This window comes from Mustelus asterias, chromosome 1 (assembly GCF_964213995.1).
Source record: "Mustelus asterias chromosome 1, sMusAst1.hap1.1, whole genome shotgun sequence".
Classification (NCBI taxonomy): domain Eukaryota; kingdom Metazoa; phylum Chordata; class Chondrichthyes; order Carcharhiniformes; family Triakidae; genus Mustelus; species Mustelus asterias.
This window is the reverse complement of record NC_135801.1, coordinates 48,924,659-48,941,734: the sequence shown is the minus strand read 5'-3', so window position 1 is coordinate 48,941,734 and position 17,076 is coordinate 48,924,659. Positions and strand designations below refer to the sequence as shown.

The 17,076-nt window shown below is 45.2% G+C and overlaps 1 protein-coding gene across 1 annotated transcript in view; it reads left to right on the top strand.

Moving 5' to 3' along the window:
• The window catches only part of LOC144493230 (E3 ubiquitin-protein ligase MARCHF1-like), a 274,906-nt gene that overhangs the window by 246,379 nt on the left and 11,451 nt on the right, over positions 1-17,076 (top strand). The window contains exon 5 of the mRNA XM_078212094.1: positions 14,236-14,383. Coding sequence (XP_078068220.1) covers positions 14,236-14,383 — 148 coding nt within the window. The remainder of the gene's footprint in view (positions 1-14,235; positions 14,384-17,076) is intronic.

The window sequence follows — 17,076 nt, the reverse complement described above, 5'->3', positions numbered from 1 at the left end:
AGAAAATGTTTGTGAAAAGCCGTGGTGCACTAAGGAATACAAAGTGGATAATCGAATGAATTAACAAGACGTAGAGAAACAGTCACAGCAAGAAAGACACGATTTTTATTTTTAGCTTTGGTGGTGATTAAAGCCTTGAGAAACCTGTTAGCATTAAAAGATAGTAAGAAGTTTAACAACACCAGGTTAAAGTCCAACAGGTTTATTTGGTAGCAAAAGCCACACAAGCTTTCGGAGCTCCAAGCCCCTTCTTCAGGTGAGTGGGAATTCTGTTCACAAACAGAGCATATAAAGACACAGACTCAATTTACATGAATAATGGTTGGAATGCGAATACTTACAGCAAATCAAGTCTTTAAGAAACAAAACAAAGTGAGTGGAGAGAGCATCAAGACAGGCTAAAAAGATGTGTATTGTCTCCAGACAAGACAGCCAGTGAAACTCTGCAGGTCCAGGCAACTGTGGGGGTTACAGATAGTGTGACATGAACCCAATATCCCGGTTGAGGCTGTCCTCGTGTGTGCGGAACTTGGCTATCAGTTTCTGGAGACAATACACATCTTTTTAGCCTGTCTTGATGCTCTCTCCACTCACGTTGTTTTGTTTCTTAAAGACTTGATTAGCTGTAAGTATTCGCATTCCAACCATTATCCATGTAAATTGAGTTTGTGTCTTTATATGCTCTGTTTGTGAACAGAATTCCCACTCACCTGAAGAAGGGGCTTGGAGCTCCGAAAGCTTGTGTGGCTTTTGCTACCAAATAAACCTGTTGGACTTTAACCTGGTGTTGTTAAACTTCTTACTGTGTTTACCCCAGTCCAACGCCGGCATCTCCACATCAGCATTAAAAGATTACAGAGATAAAATAAGACTTTCTGTAACTGGTTTTAATTTATTCCAGGATGTTCTTTTCCTTATTTTGGTGAGTATTAGGTTTACATTGTCAGCTGGGACAGCAGAGCCACCCAAGCTCAATGGGAAGGATAATCACATCTTCGCTGTGGTGTCTGATAATTGTTCTAAAGTGGAGAATGTTGGAATCTGTCAACTAAACTCCTAGAAGATGCAAAGCTAACAGCATAACATTTCTCCCCAGTTCAGCATGATTGCTTGATGCCACAGGCTGTAAAGTTAAAACAGAATCTTTGATCTCACATTATCAGCTTGCTGCAATAAGTCGAAAATAAAATTCAGCCAAGCAAAGTGTTTGAGCCACCAATTCAGTAAGACACTGAGATCTCAATCTGGATGAAGAGACTGGGGACATGTACAGAACACAAGTCAGAAACTAGCCCCTGAAAAAGAAGAAACTTGGCATTTCCCAGTCCCAGTCAGATGCAGCTTTCATGGTGTTAACAGAGGTCTGGGAGCAAGTTCCATTTCCAATCTGAGGGAGCATAAAAATGACAGATGAATGATTATAAAATGTGGAATGAACAGAAAAATTGGAAACAATTTTTGACAGCAGTTTCTTGGATTTCAATAGACGTGTATTGGTTGATATTGTTGCCCAGCAACTAAAGCACTTGCTGTGAGCACATTTTTAATTTAGATGTGTCTCTCATGATTAGTTTTCCTTTTACTTTTTTCTCGTAATTTAACTGCCTCAACTCTCCTTCCAACAACCTTTCCACAGCATGAGGACAGTTTTCTACTAATGGAGATGTTATTGACTGCACTCCTTAACAAGAGCGGCACCATTTTATGAACATTGTGTTGTAGACCAGTTTCCTTCTCACAGAGAAGTATAGGAAATTCTGAATCCATTCATTTTCTCTTTCTTAGCCTGTAGCAGTACAGAGAAATTTGCAGATAACAGAATAGTATTGGCAATGTTGATCAATTGATCCTTGAATTCCATTGTCAAATACAATTCTATTAATTCCTTGTTCCACTATTTTCATATTTTAGTAGAGACATTAATCTCATCAAAATGAATAAAATAAACATCTCTATAAAAATTCTCACTGGGTCTTCCAAGTGGCTCCTCAGACCATTGCTGTAAACAAAACTGTATACGCCACTATGAACCGATATTCTGAATTGGGGCACCCTCACAGATAACATCAGCCAGATTTGTGACACTGGGACAAGCTCGCAATGTCCTCAGCCGTGGCCCTGTGTGACGGATATACTGTGAAAAGCTGCGGCAAGGTTCACCAGCACCTGGAATATGTCCTTCTGTGACTGGGCCATAGACACCACAGAACGATCCAAGCTTTGGAAAGCATCACTCATACCTCAAACCTCTTGCCCCAGGCTTTCCACCCTGACCGTGTTGGCCTGGATGCCACTCATTGCCAGTACATGTCCGATGACAGAAAGCTTCTGGACTCCTCCAGCTGGCCTTGCAGTTGCTGGAATGTTTCCGACAGTCCCTCCTGTAAAGCCTGGCTCTGCATCTACATCTCCACCAGACGCTCAATATCTGCCTGGAGGCAGTCAGCTCTTGGGATCCAGCAGCCCTTAGCCTACCCATTCCTACCTCCACCTGATGTCAGTTGCAGTGTGGTGTGCACCAAATAGTGCCCCAGAAGCTTGTCCACTAACATGTCCCACTGAGGTGATTGTCTCTGTACTGGTGCAGGTGAAAGCAGTGCCGAGAAGTCATTGTCTTCCCCAAAGCTCTGCGAGGGGCTGGTCACAGGGAGGCAACCCCAGATAGGCTAACCTCATCTGATGGAGCTCCTGAAAGACAAATAACATGGGGTTAGTGTTTGGCAAAACAAGTGGTGGGAGAATAGGGACTCACTTGAGGCACGTCATCTGGATAATGGGACAGTGGAGTCTCACTTCTCTGCTGCATCCCAATTTTGCTGTCTGTCACTGATTCCTTAGGGGGCTCCCCTGCGAGTTCCATCGCCCTCTCCTCAAAGTACTTAGAACATAGAACACTACAGCGCAGTACAGGCCCATCAGCCCTCGACATTGCGCCGACCTGTGAAAACAATCTAAAGCCCATCTAACCTACACTATTCCAATATCTTCGGGGATACAGTTACTCCGAGGAATGAAAATAGATGGGTGACGGTGACGGTGAGAGGGGCTGGGAAGAAGCAGTCGGTGCAGGGATCCCCTGTGGTCGTTCCCCTTAGCAATAAGTATTCCGCTTTGGATACGGTTGAGGGGGACGACATACCAGTGGTGAGCCGCAGTGAGAGGATCTCCGGCACTGAGTCCGTCCCTGTGGCTCAGGAGGGTAAGGAGGAGAGCGGGAGGGCAATAGTTATTGGGGACTCGTTAGTTAGAGGGATAGATAGGAGGTTCTGTGGCAGCAAAAGAGACTCGAGGATGGTTTGTTGCCTAGCGGATGGCAGGGTCCGTGATGTCTCGGACCGTGTTTTCCGGATTCTTAAGGGGGAGGGGAAACAGTCACAAGTCGTGGTACACATTGGTACCAACGACATAGGTAAGAGAAGGGACGGGGATTTAAAACAGGAATTTCGGGAGCTGGGCTGGAAGCTGAGAGCAAAGACAAAACATGTGGTCATCTCTGGTACGCTACCGGTGCCACGTGATAGCGAGTTGAGGAACAGGGAGAGAGTGCACTTAAACATGTGGTTGCAGGGATGGTGCAGGAGGGAGGGTTTCAGATACGTGGATAATTGGAACACGTTCTGGGGAAGGTGGGACCTCTACAAACAGGACGGGGTGCACCTGAACCAGAGGGGCACCAATATCCTGGGAGGGAAATTTGCTACGGCTCTTCAGGGGGATTTAAACTAATTTGTCAGGGGAGTGGGAAAAGGAGTTGTAGTCCGGAAGTCAGTGTTGAGGGTGGTGAGATATTGGGGAAGGTATCAAGGTCAAGGGTGGGTACCGGTAGACAGGAAGATGGGTTGAAGTGTGTCTACTTCAATGCAAGGAGCATCCGGAACAAGGTGGATGAACTTGGGGCGTGGATTGCTACTTGGGACTACGATGTTGTGGCCATTACGGAGACGTGGGTAGAACAAGGACAGGAATGGTTGTTGGACGTTCCGGGGTATAGATGTTTCAGTAAGTGTAGGGAAGCTGGTAAAAGAGGTGGAGGAGTAGCATTGTTAATCAAGGATAGTTTAACGGCTGCGGAAAAGCACTTTGAAGGGGATATGCACACTGAGGTAATATGGGCTGCAGTTAGAAACAGGAAAGGAGCGGTCACGTTGCTAGGAGTTTACTATAGGCCCCCAAATAGTAATAGAGATGTGGAGGAAGAAATTGCAAAGCAGATTATGGATACGTGTGGGGGTCACAGGGTAGTTGTCATGGGGGACTTTAACTTTCCAAATATTGATTGGAACCTTTGTAGGTCAAATAGTTTGGATGGGGCACTTTTTGTGCAGTGTGTGCAGGAGGGTTTCCTGACACAATATGTGGATAGGCCGACAAGGGGTGAGGCCACATTGGATTTGGTACTGGGAAATGAACCGGGCCAAGTGTTAGATTTGGTTGTGGGAGAGAACTTTGGAGATAGTGACCACAATTCGGTGTCTTTTGTTATTGCAATGGAGAGGGATAGGGCCGGACGGCAGGGCAAGGCTTACAATTGGGGGAGAGGTAATTATGATGCGATTAGGCAAGAATTAGGGGGCATAAGATGGGAACAGAAACTGTCAGAGAAAGGCACTGATGAAAAGTGGAACTTTTTCAAGGAACAAATACTGGGTGTCCTTGATAGGTATGTCCCTGTCAGGCAGGGAGGAAATGGCCGAGTGAGGGAACCGTGGTTCACAAAAGAGGTGGAATGTCTTGTGAAAAGGAAGAGGGAAGCTCATGTAGGGATGAGGAAACAAGGTTCAGATGGCTCGATTGAGGGTTACAAGTTAGCAAGGAATGAGCTGAAAAAGGGGCTGAGGAGAGCTAGGAGGGGACATGAGAAGTCCTTGGCGGGTCCATCAAGGAAAACCCCAAGGCTTTTTACTCTTATGTGAGGAATAAAAGAATGACCAGGGTGAGGTTAGGGCCGGTCAAGGACAGTGGTGGGAACTTGTGTATGGAATCAGTAGAGATAGGCGAGGTGATGAATGAATACTTTTCTTCAGTGTTCACCAAGGAGAGGGGCCATGTTTTTGAGGAAGAGAAGGTGTTACAGGCTAATAGGCTGGAGGAAATAGATGTTCGGAGGGAGGATGTATTGGCAGTTTTGAATAAACTGAAGGTCGATAAGTCCCCTGGGCCTGATGAAATGTATCCTAGGATTCTTTGGGAGGCGAGGGATGAGATTGCAGAGCCTTTGGCTTTGATCTTTGGGTCCTCGCTGTCCACGGGGATGGTGCCAGAGGACTGGAGAGTGGCAAATGTTGTTCCTCTGTTTAAGAAAGGGAATAGAAATGACCCTGGTAATTATAGACCGGTTAGTCTGACTTCGGTGGTTGGTAAATTGATGGAAAAGGTCCTTAGGGATGGGATTTACGACCATTTAGAAAGATGTGGATTAATCCGGGATAGTCAGCACGGATTTGTGAAGGGCAAATCGTGCCTCACAAATTTGATAGAATTTTTTGAGGAGGTAACTAGGTGTGTTGATGAAGGTAGGGCGGTTGATGTCATATACATGGATTTTAGTAAGGCGTTTGATAAGGTCCCCCATGGTCGGCTTATGATGAAAGTAAGGAGGTGTGGGATAGAGGGAAAGTTGGCCGATTGGATAGGTAACTGGCTATCTGATCGAAGACAGAGGGTGGTGGTGGATGGAAAATTTTCGGACTGGAGGCAGGTTGCTAGCGGAGTGCCGCAGGGATCGGTGCTTGGTCCTCTGCTCTTTGTGATTTTTATTAATGACTTAGAGGAGGGGGCTGAAGGGTGGATCAGTAAATTTGCTGATGACACCAAGATTGGTGGAGTAGTGGATGAGGTGGAGGGCTGTTGTAGGCTGCAAAGAGACATAGATAGGATGCAAAGCTGGGCTGAAAAATGGCAAATGGAGTTTAACCCTGATAAATGTGAGGTGATTCATTTTGGTAGGACTAATTTAAATGTGGATTACAGGGTCAAAGGTAGGGTTCTGAAGACTGTGGAGGAACAGAGAGATCTTGGGGTCCATATCCACAGATCTCTAAAGGTTGCCACTCAAGTGGATAGAGCTGTGAAGAAGGCATATAGTGTGTTAGCTTTTATTAACAGGGGGTTGGAGTTTAAGAGCCGTGGGGTTATGCTGCAACTGTACAGGACCTTGGTGAGACCGCATTTGGAATATTGCGTGCAGTTCTGGTCACCTCACTATAAGAAGGATGTGGAAGTGCTGGAGAGAGTGCAGAGGAGATTTACCAGGATGCTGCCTGGTTTGGAGTGTCGGTCTTATGAGGAAAGGTTGGGGGAGCTGGGGCTGTTCTCTCTGGAGCGGAGGAGATTGAGGGGAGACTTAATAGAGGTTTATAAAATGATGAAGGGGATAGATCGAGTGAACGTTCAAAGACTATTTCCTCGGGTGGATGGAGCTATTACGAGGGGGCGTAACTATAGGGTTCATGGTGGGAGATATAGGAAGGATATCAGAGGTAGGTTCTTCACGCAGAGAGTGGTTGGGGTGTGGAATGGACTGCCTGCAGTGATAGTGGAGTCAGACACTTTAGGAACATTTAAGCGGTTATTGGATAGGCACATGGAGCACACCAGGATGGTAGGGAGTGGGATAGCTTGATCTTGGTTTCAGATGAAGGTCAGCACAACATCGTGGGCCGAAGGGCCTGTTCTGTGCTGTAATGTTCTATGTTCTATGTTCTATCATCCATATGTTTATCCAATGACCATTTAAATACCCTTAATGTTGGCGAGTCCACTACTGTTGCAGGCAGGGCATTCCATGCCCTTACTACTCTCTGAGTAAAGAACCTACCTCTAACATCTGTCCTATATCTATCACCCCTCAATTTAAAGCTATGTCCCCTCGTGCTAGCCATCACCATCTGAGGAAAAAGGCTCTCACTGTCCACCCTATCTAATCCTCTGATCATCTTGTATGCCTCTATTAAGTCACCTCTTAACCTTCTTCTCTCTAACGAAAACACCCTCAAGTCCCTCAGCCTTTCCTCATAAGACCTTCCCACCATACCAGGCAACATCCTGGTAAATCTCCTTTGCAACCTTTCTAATGCTTCCACGTCCTTCCTGCAATGCGGCGACCAGAACTGTACGCAATACTCCAAGTGCGGCCGCACCAGAGTTTTGTACAGCTGCAACATGACCTCATGGCTCCGAAACTCAATCCCTCTACCAATAAAAGCTAACACACCGTACGCTTTCTTAACAACCCTATCAACCTGGGTGCCAACATTTCAGGGATCTATGCACATGGACACCGAGATCTCTCTGCTCATCCACACTACCAAGTATCTTACCATTAGCCCAGTACTCTGTATTCCTGTTACTCCTTCCAAAGTGAATCACCTCACACTTTTCCGCATTAAACTCCATTTGCCACCTCTCAGCCCAGCTCTGCAGCTTATCTGTGCCCCTCTGTAACCTGCAACATCCTTCCGCACTGCCAAAACTCCACCGACTTTAGTGTCATCCGCAAATTTACTAACCCATCCTTCTATGCCCTCATCCAGGTCATTAATAAAAATGACAAACAGCAGTGGCCCCAAAACAGATCCTTGCGGTACACCACTAGTAACTGAACTCCAGGATGAACATTTCCCATCAACTACCACCCTCTGTCTTCTTACAGCTAGCCAATTCCTGATCCAAACCGCTAAATCATCCTCAATCCCATGTGTATTTTCTGCAATAGCCTACCATGGGGAACCTTATCAAATGCTTTACTGAAATCCATATACACGTCAACTGCTTTACCCTCATCCACCTCTTTGGTCACCTTCTCAAAGAACTCAATAAGGTTTGTGAGGCACGACCTACCCTTCACAAAACCGTATTGACTATCCCTAATCAAATTATTCCTTTCCAGATGATTATAAATCCTATCTCTTATAATCCTTTCCAAAACTTTGCCCACAACAGAAGTAAGGCTCATTGGTCCATAATTACCAGGGTTGTCTCTACTCCCCTTCTTTGCTATCCTCCAGTCTTCTGGCACTATTCCTGTAGACAATGATGACATAAAGATCAAAGCCAAAGGCTCTGCAATCTCCTCCCTAGCCTCCCAGAGAATCCTAGGATAAATCCCATCCGGCCCAGGGGACTTATCTATTTTCACACTTTCCAGAATTGCTAACACTCTTATTAACCACTTCCTTAACTTCCTTATTAACCACAATCCCATCTAGTCTAATAGCCTGTATCTCAGTATTCTCCTGGACAACATTGTCTTTTTCCTGTGTGAATACTGATGAAAAATATTCATTTAGCACCTCTCCTATCTCTTCAGACTCCACGCACAACTTCCCACTACTGTCCTTGACTGGCCCTAATCTTACCCTCGTCATTCTTTTATCCCTGACATACCTATAGAAAGTTTTAGGGTTTTCCTTGATCCTACCTGCCAAAGACTTCTCATGTCCCCTCCTGGCTCTTCTTAGCTCTCTCTTTAGGTCCTTCCTGGCTAACTTGTAACTCTCAAGCGCCCTAACTGAGCCTTCACGTCTCATCTTTACATAAGTCTCCTTCTTCCTCTTCACAAGAGATTCAACTTCTTTAGTAAACCACGGTTCCCTCGCTCGACCACTTCCTCCCTGCCTGACAGGCACATACTTATCAAGGACACGCAGTAGCTGTTCCTCGAACAAGCTCCACATTTCAATTGTGTCCATCCCCTGCAGTTTCCTTCCACATCCTTTGCATCCTAAATCTCGCCTAATCGCATCATAATTTTCTTTCCCCCAGCTGTAACTCTTGCCCTGCGGTATATACCTATCCCTTTCCATCACGAAAGTAAACGTAACCGAATTGTGGTCACTATCACCAAAGTGCTCACCTACCTCCAAATCTAACACCTGGCCTGGTTCATTACCCAGTACCAAATCCAATGTGGCCTCGCCTCTTGTTGGCCTATCTACATACTGTGTCAGGAAACCCTCCTGCACACATTGGACAAAAACTAACCCATCTAAAGTACTCGAACTATCGCATTTCCAGTCAATATTTGTAAAGTTAAAGTCCCCCATAACAACTACCCTGTTACTTTCGCTCCTATCCAGAATCATCTTTGCAATCCTTTCCTCTACATCTCTGGAACTTTTCGGAGGCCTATAGAAAACTCCCAACAGGGTGACCTCTCCTTTCCTGTTTCTAACCTCAGCCCAAACTACCTCAGTAGACGAGTCCTCATCAAACGTCCTTTCTGCCACCGTAATACTGTCCTTGACTAACAATGCCACACCTCCCCCTCTTTTACCACCTTCCCTGATCTTACTGAAACAACTAACCCCTGGAACCTGCAACAACCATTCCTGTCCCTGCTCTATCCATGTCTCTGAAATGGCCACAACATCAAAGTCCCAGGTACCAACCCATGCTGCAAGTTCACCCACCTTATTCCGGATGCTCCTGGCGTTGAAGTAGACACACTTCAAACCACCTTCCTGCCTGCCAGTACACTCCTGCGACCTTGAAACCTTATTCATGACCTCACTACTCTCACCCTCCTGTACACTGGAGCTACAATTCAGGTTCCCATCCCCCTGCTGAATTAGTTTAAACCCTCCCGAAGAGCATTAGCAAATTTCCCCCCCCAGGATATTGGTACCCATCTGGTTCAGGTGTAGACCATCCTGTTTGTAGAGGTCCCACCTACCCCAGAAAGAGCCCCAATTATCCAGGTATCTGAATCCCTCCCTCCTGCACCATCCCTGTAACCACGTGTTCAACTGCTCTCTCTCCCTATTCCTCTCCTCGCTAGCACGTGGCATGGGTAACAAACCAGAGATAACAACTCTGTTTGTTCTAGCTCTAAGCTTCCACCCTAACTCCCTGAATTTCTGCCTTACATCCCCATCCCTTTTCCTACCTATGTCTTTGGAGCCTATGTGGACCATGATCCCCTTAAGGATCCCGAAAACACGATCCGAAACATCGCGGACTTTGGCACCTGGGAGGCAACACACCAACCGCGAGTCTCTCTCGTTCCCACAGAATCTCCTATCTATCCCCCTGACTATGGAGTACCCAATAACTAATGCTCTACTCCTCTCCCCCCTTCCCTTCTGAGCAACAGGGTCAGACTCTGTGCCAGAGACCTGTACCCCATGGCTTACCCCTGGTAAGTCTCCCCCACCCCCCCCAACAGTGTCCAAAACGGTATACTTGTTATACAGAGGAACGACCACAGGGGATCACTGCACTGACTGCTTCTTATCCCTTCTAACAGTCACCCAAGTATCTTCATTTCTAGGAGTAACTGCCTCCCTGTAGCTTTTATCTATAACTGTCTCTGCCTCCTGAATGATCCTGAGTTCATCCAGTTCCAGCTCCAGATCCCTAACATGGTCTTCAAGGAGCTGGAATTGGGTGCACTTCCTGCAGGTGTACTCAGCTGGGACACTCATGATGTCCCTCACATCAAACACCCCACAGGAGGAACATTGCACTGCCTGCACTACCATCCCTGCTAACTTCCCTTACTAAGAAACGAAAGAGAAAAGAAGAAAAGAAAGAAAAAAAAAGCTTACCTGCTCTCACACCGAGTCTTTTTTTTTAGGTTAGAGGAGGAGGGAGGGTGGGAGACACTATACGTGTATGGTCTCGGGTTTCCTCACTGTTCAAATTTATTGGGCAAAACCAAAACCTTCCCAGTTCTCTCCACAGCCTACTTCCGGTTTCCTGCTGCTCTGGAAAAAACTCCGAAAAAAGTAAACACTCTTACCTTCCAGCCCTCCTCACAAGAATCGCTCCCCTCTCTGCCTGCTCCGCTGGAACAATGAACTTGGATCTCTGGTATCCCTTGCCAGTCTTTGCCTTCTCTCTCCTGTTGTGAGCAAGCTTCTCCTGTGAGAACATAAAGATGACATTTCAGGCGCACACTTGGCAGCTATGGGGGTTTCCATCAGGTGGCATGTGTGGGCATCATAAAAGTTGTTGTGAGGGGCATGGCTGGGAGGGGGGCTCTCGGTTTATGCTGGTTGCTGGGTGTTTGGATAGCTGTAAAGTAGCATGTAGGGGGTCTAGATGCCAGGTCAGGTCAGATGCCGGAGTGGTACCAAAGAAAAACAGATGGTTACTTACCCTTCCAGCTCTAAGGGGGTCATTCGTCTTCTTGCGACACTAAGGTGGTTCTCCTGGTCAAACTGCTGGTGCTTACTGCCTCCCCCACCGCATCCCAGGCTGGGTTGAGGATGCTGCCTGGAGGTCTTCAGCCCACATGGGGGAGAGTATGACCCTCCTCTCCTCCACTGCATTAAGCATCTGATCCAAGTCCACGTCCAGGAATCATAGAAACGAATCATAGAAACCCTACAGTGCAGAAACAGGCCATTTGGCCCATCAAGTCTGCACCGACCACAATCCCACCCAGGCCCTACTCCCATATCACTACACATTTACCTGCTAATCCCTCTAACCTACGCATCTCAGGACACTAAGGGGCAACTTTTCTTTTAGCATGGCCAATCAACCTAACGTGCACATCTTTGGAACCTCGGGGCTGCCTTCCTTCTCGCCACATTCTTGTCTCAGTGACAGGTAATGCTGCATTTAAACAGAGCTCATGCTCATCACGGGGTCACAGCTGATTCCCAACTCCAGCGAATCAGGTATCAGGAATTGGGCAATCATTGGGATCCCCGTGGAGGAGCGCTGGTCCATTTATACCCATTGAATTCCACCTCGTCAGCACTGCCAGCACCAGCGGGACACAGTCCAATTTTCCCACTGGTGGCAATACTTCGTTTTTTTCTGGAGAATTGCGGCCACTGTGTAAAGCCTGACCATTGCAATTGAGGGCCCATTGTATCAAGCAGTATTATAAAACAGAGCAAAGGAAAATAAACTGTTGGATATTCAGAGATAGTGGTTGCTCAGTATTGACTCGGAATGGAAATCATGTTCAATTTTGCTTTCCTTTTCCAGCCTAGAAGCAAGAGTAGAAATGATTATTAGTCAATAAATGCTTAACATGGTCATCCTTTGTCTGCTATTTCAGCAGAGACATTAGAGTGTTTTAAATAAACTAGAGACTGTGTTAAAGTAGCAGTTTTTACTTTATTCAATATTATCGTTGTTCACAAAAAGCTGGGATGATGTCCTGTCATATAATAGTTTCATTTTTGAAGAGATAACAAAGAGAGTTGATGAGGGTAATGTTGTTGCTGTAGTGTACATGGATTCCAATGCGGGAAGATGGTGTAGTGGTAATGTCACTAGTAATCCAAACCTTATACTCTGGGGAGATGAACTCAAATTCCAGCATAGCAGCCGGGGAATTTAAATTCAATTCATAAAATCTGGAATTATAAAACTAGTCTCAGTAATTGTGACCATGAAAAACTATCATCAATTGTTGTAAAAAAAATCCATGTGATTCACTAATGCCCTTTAGGGAAGGAAATCTGCCATCCTTACCTGAACTTTCCTGACTCCAGACCCCATGCAATGTGGTAATCCCATAACTTCCCACTGAAGTAGCCCAGCAAACCATTCAGCTCAAAGGCATTCAAGGATGGGCAACAAATGCCAGCCTTGCCAACGATGCCCAAATCCCCTGAAGGAATAAGAAACAAATTAGCGCACTGCAGCACAACAAATTTGTGAGCAAAGTTATAGCTCATGGAATGAAAGGAACATTAGCAACATGGATACAAAATTGGCCAAGTGACAGGAAAGAGATGAGTGGTGAATGGATGGTTTTTGGAGTGAGGAATGTTTGTGTTGGAGTTCTCCTGGGGCTGTTGTTGGGGCCTTTCCTCTTACTGATGTATATTAATGACACAGACCTTGGTGTAGACAGCACAATTTCAAAATCTGAGGATAATTTGTAACTTGGAAGCATTGTGAACTATGAGGAGGATAATGTGGAACTTCAAAATTGTGGACTAGGCAGATAAGTAGAAGATTAAATTCAATGTAGAGAAGTGTGAAGTGATTCATTTTGTAGAGAGAACATAGAGGGGGGCGGCACGGTAGCACAGTGGTTAGCACTGCTGCTTCACAGCTCCAGGGACCTGGGTTCGATTCCCGGCTTGGGTCACTGTCTGTGTGGAGTTTGTACACTCTCCTCGTGTCTGCGTGGGTTTCCTCCGGGTGCTCCGGTTTCCTCCCGCAGTCCAAAGATGTGTGGGTTAGGTTGATTGGCCATGCTAAAATTGCTCCTTAGTGTCCTGGGATGTGTAGATTAGAGGGATTAGCAGGTAAAATATGTAGGGATATGGGGGTAGGGACTGGGTAGGATTGTGGTCGGTGCAGACTCGATGGGCCGAATGGCCTCTTTCTGTACTGTAGGGTTTCTATGATTCTATGAGAACCAATATATAATAAAGGTTACAATGCTAAAGGGGGTGAAGTAACAGAGAGCTGGGTGTATATGTGCATCAGTCATTGAAGGTGGCAGGACAGATTGAGAGAGTGATCAATAAAGATACAACAACCTAGGCTTTGTTAGTAGGGCCATAGAGTACAAGGGAAGGAGGTTATCTTAAACCTGAATAAACACTGGCCCAGCTTCAGCTGGAATATTGTGTCTAGTTCTGGGCACCATATTTTAGAAGAGACGTGACAGCATCACAGAGAGTGCAGAAAAGATTCACAAGAATAAATTCAGGCTTGAGGAACTTCAGATAGGCGGTAGATTGGAGAAATTTGGACTGTTCTCCTTGGATTCGAGAATGTTGAAAGGATATTTGATAGAGGTATTCAAAATCTGAGGGGTCTGGACAAAGTAGATAGGAAAAAATGTTCCCACATGTAAATGGATCGGGAACAAGAGGGCACAGATTTAAAGTAATTGCAAAAGAGGCAATGGAGACATGAGGAGAAATGTTTTAACACAGCGAGTAGTTAAGATCTGGAATGCAGTGACTGAGAGTGTGGTTCGGTAAGTTCAATTGAAGCATTCAAGAGCGTATTGGATTATTATCTGAAAAGAAAGAATGTACAGGGTTCCAAAGAGAAGGCAGGTGAGCAACACTAAGTGAATTGTTCATTCTGAGAGCCAGGGCAGACATGACGGCTGAATGGCCCGCTGCACTGCACATTCTGAGACTGTGTGATCCCCTGCTCTTTCCTCAGTGAAAGCTTTCATTTCAATTTGCTCCAGAACATTAATTACACCTTTCAAATATTTTGACACATAGCATTACATAGTCATAAAAGTTACCTTTAACCACAAGAATAATTCTCTCTCTCTCTCCTCTCTCTTTCTTCCAGTGGGAAAAGCTGCAGATGTCAACAAGTGAAAGGAGGAAAATTGTCTGCTCGGTCACCTTCCATATTGTGGCAATTACATGTGTTGTTTGGTCTTTATATGTCCTGATAGACCGAACGGCAGAGGAGATCAAACAGGGTAATGACAATGGTAAGAAGAAGTCTTTGGGAATGTAGGGGTAATTGTTCAAGTTTGCAATGGTGGTGGGAAATCACACCTGCAAGTGTGCATATCAGGAAATCACAGCACGTCGCTGTGCAGCGATGATTTCCTGATATATGTGACTGAATCCATTCAGTTATCATACTCTGCCACTGTGTATGAGAGCCGCATGTTCATTTTGTTTAATAAAAACAGATTATTTCCATGTGTTATTATCCCATTTATATTGCACTTGAAACAAAGTAACTCCAAGTCCATGGGGTGTGCATTTTAACAAGGGCAGGTTAATCCTTGGGGCCTGTGCCCAAGAGCCCTAACTAAATACAGGGCCCAGTGTAAAAATGCAGCCCGAGGCCTTTTCATGGATTGGGGAGAGAGAATTGTGCAAGAGGTACAGGAAGTTTCTGAAGGTTTTCCGTGCCCGGTGCCTCAATTTGTAATCCAGCTGAGAGTTTCAAGCAGTCAGTCCTCAGTGCTGATCTCCATTGGCACTAATTGAAGCATTGCTGTTAGACTCTGTTACTGCAATTGAACCATTTTGCACCCCTCCTAACTGCTAAACTCTCAGAGAGACCTTCATTTTCAAACAAAAAATACGTAAGTTATGTTTAGTGTGTACTATCTAAAACCAAATATTATTATAGAAAATATATTTAGTAGTATTCTGGTAGTACAGAACTGAAAAAGAGACATGTTGCCGATACTTTTCATCTGGCACTCATCAGGACAGATCATAATAGAAAAGGAAGCAATAATTTATTACTGCATGAGAAGAGAGTGATGATTGGTTGGCAAGTAGACTCTGGTAGTGACATTGTGATAGAGAATGTAGCAGGGAACAGTTAACTGGCAATCTTCTGTTCAAATTCAAACCAGACAGGTCAACCCTGATTAGCTAAGGCATTGCCATGGAGAATGAACCAGGGAATGGCTGTCCCCCAAGTTTTTGTTTACTTGAAAAACGTTCAATGCTGTCTTCAAAGGACTGAGCCCTATACGTGAATATATGTGGCTTCTATCATGCGCAATATTGTGAGCCCGACTGAAAATCTTAAATTGGTTTTCAGTATATTTCTTGGTACAATCAGGATTGTTTAGCAAGTGTTGTTCAATCACAGAATTATAATTAATGTTGGACATTGTTTTCAGTTTTTCAAGCACGGACTGGATGAGTACAGTCAGTACTTTGCCTGTTGCTGAAGGTCCATGCTGTTTGATATAGGCTGTACGTCCCAATAACTGGTCGACTGTTCCAAATAACATGTACCATTTTCTCCTGCATAGAAATGATTGTTCCTTTTACTATTGGTAACCTTGTGTTCTGTCCTGTTGAGTGCAAGACGAAAAGCTTCGACAGCATGTCGCTTTTTTTCAGAAAAAATATCTATTCGGATGGAGATTATTTTTTATATGTACCAGCGGAGAACAGTTACTGATCATTCACTAATGGAGTGCCACAGTTGCAGTCTGCAGTCTTTTAGGGCAGGGAAAGATTATAATGAAATAAACTTTTGTTTTTCAATCATTAGTTATATTTTTTCTCTGTCTTTTACTTTTCCGCAAGCATTTTATTTACTTGAAATGCTCCAAAATGGACAAACAGCCCAATTTTTCATTTTATTCTACTCAGTGGAAAAGCGGATTGTATACCAAATAGGCAAATATTAACTACCCATTTTTCACCCAACCAAAAGCTCAAATTCTAAAAGTACACAGATGCAGCTTCAGTTACACGGAAGTTGATTTTAAGAGCTCAGTCTTAAGACCATAAGATATAGAAGCAGAATTAGGCCATTCGGCCCATTGAGTCTGCTCTGCCATTCAATCATGGCTGATATGATTCTCATCCCCATTCTCTAGTCTCCTCCCCATAACCCTTGATCCCCTTATTGATCAAGAATCTATCTATCTCCATCTTAAAGACACTCAATGACCTGCCCTCCACAGCCCTCTGTGGCAATGAGTTCCACAGATTCACCACCCTCTGATTGAAGGAATTTCTCCTCATCTCAGTTTTAAGGGGTGGCACGGTGACACAGCGGTTAAAACTGCTGCCTCACAACACCAGGGACCCGGGTTCAATTCCAACCTTGGCTGACTGTCTGTGGAGTTGTGCATTCTCCCCATGTCTGCATGGACTTCCTCCGGGTGCTCCGGTTTCCTCCCACAGTCCAAAGAGCTGCAGGTTACGTTGATTGGCCATGCTAAATTGCCCCTTAGCATCAGGGGGATTAGGAGGGTAAATATATAGGGTTAAGGGATAGGGCCTGGGTGGGATTGTGCAGGCTTGATGGGCCAAATGGCCTCCTTCTGCACTGTAGATTCTATAATTTTATTTTTCTATGTTAAAAGAGCGTCCCTTCACTCTGAGGTTGTGCCTTCAAGTTCTAGTCTCTCCCACTAGTGGAAACATCCTCTCCACGTCCACTCTATCTAGGCCTCTCAGTATTCTGTAAGTTTCAATTAGATCCCCCCCTCATCCTTCTAAACTCCATCGAGCATAGACCCAGATTCTTCGACCGCTCCTCATATGACAAACCCTTCATTCCTGGCTTCATTCTTGTGAACCTCCTCTGGACCCTTTCCAAGGCCAGCACATCCTTTCTTAGGTATGGGGCCCAAAACTGCTCACAATATTCCAAATGGGGTCTGACCAGAGCCTTATACAGTCTCATCCTTGC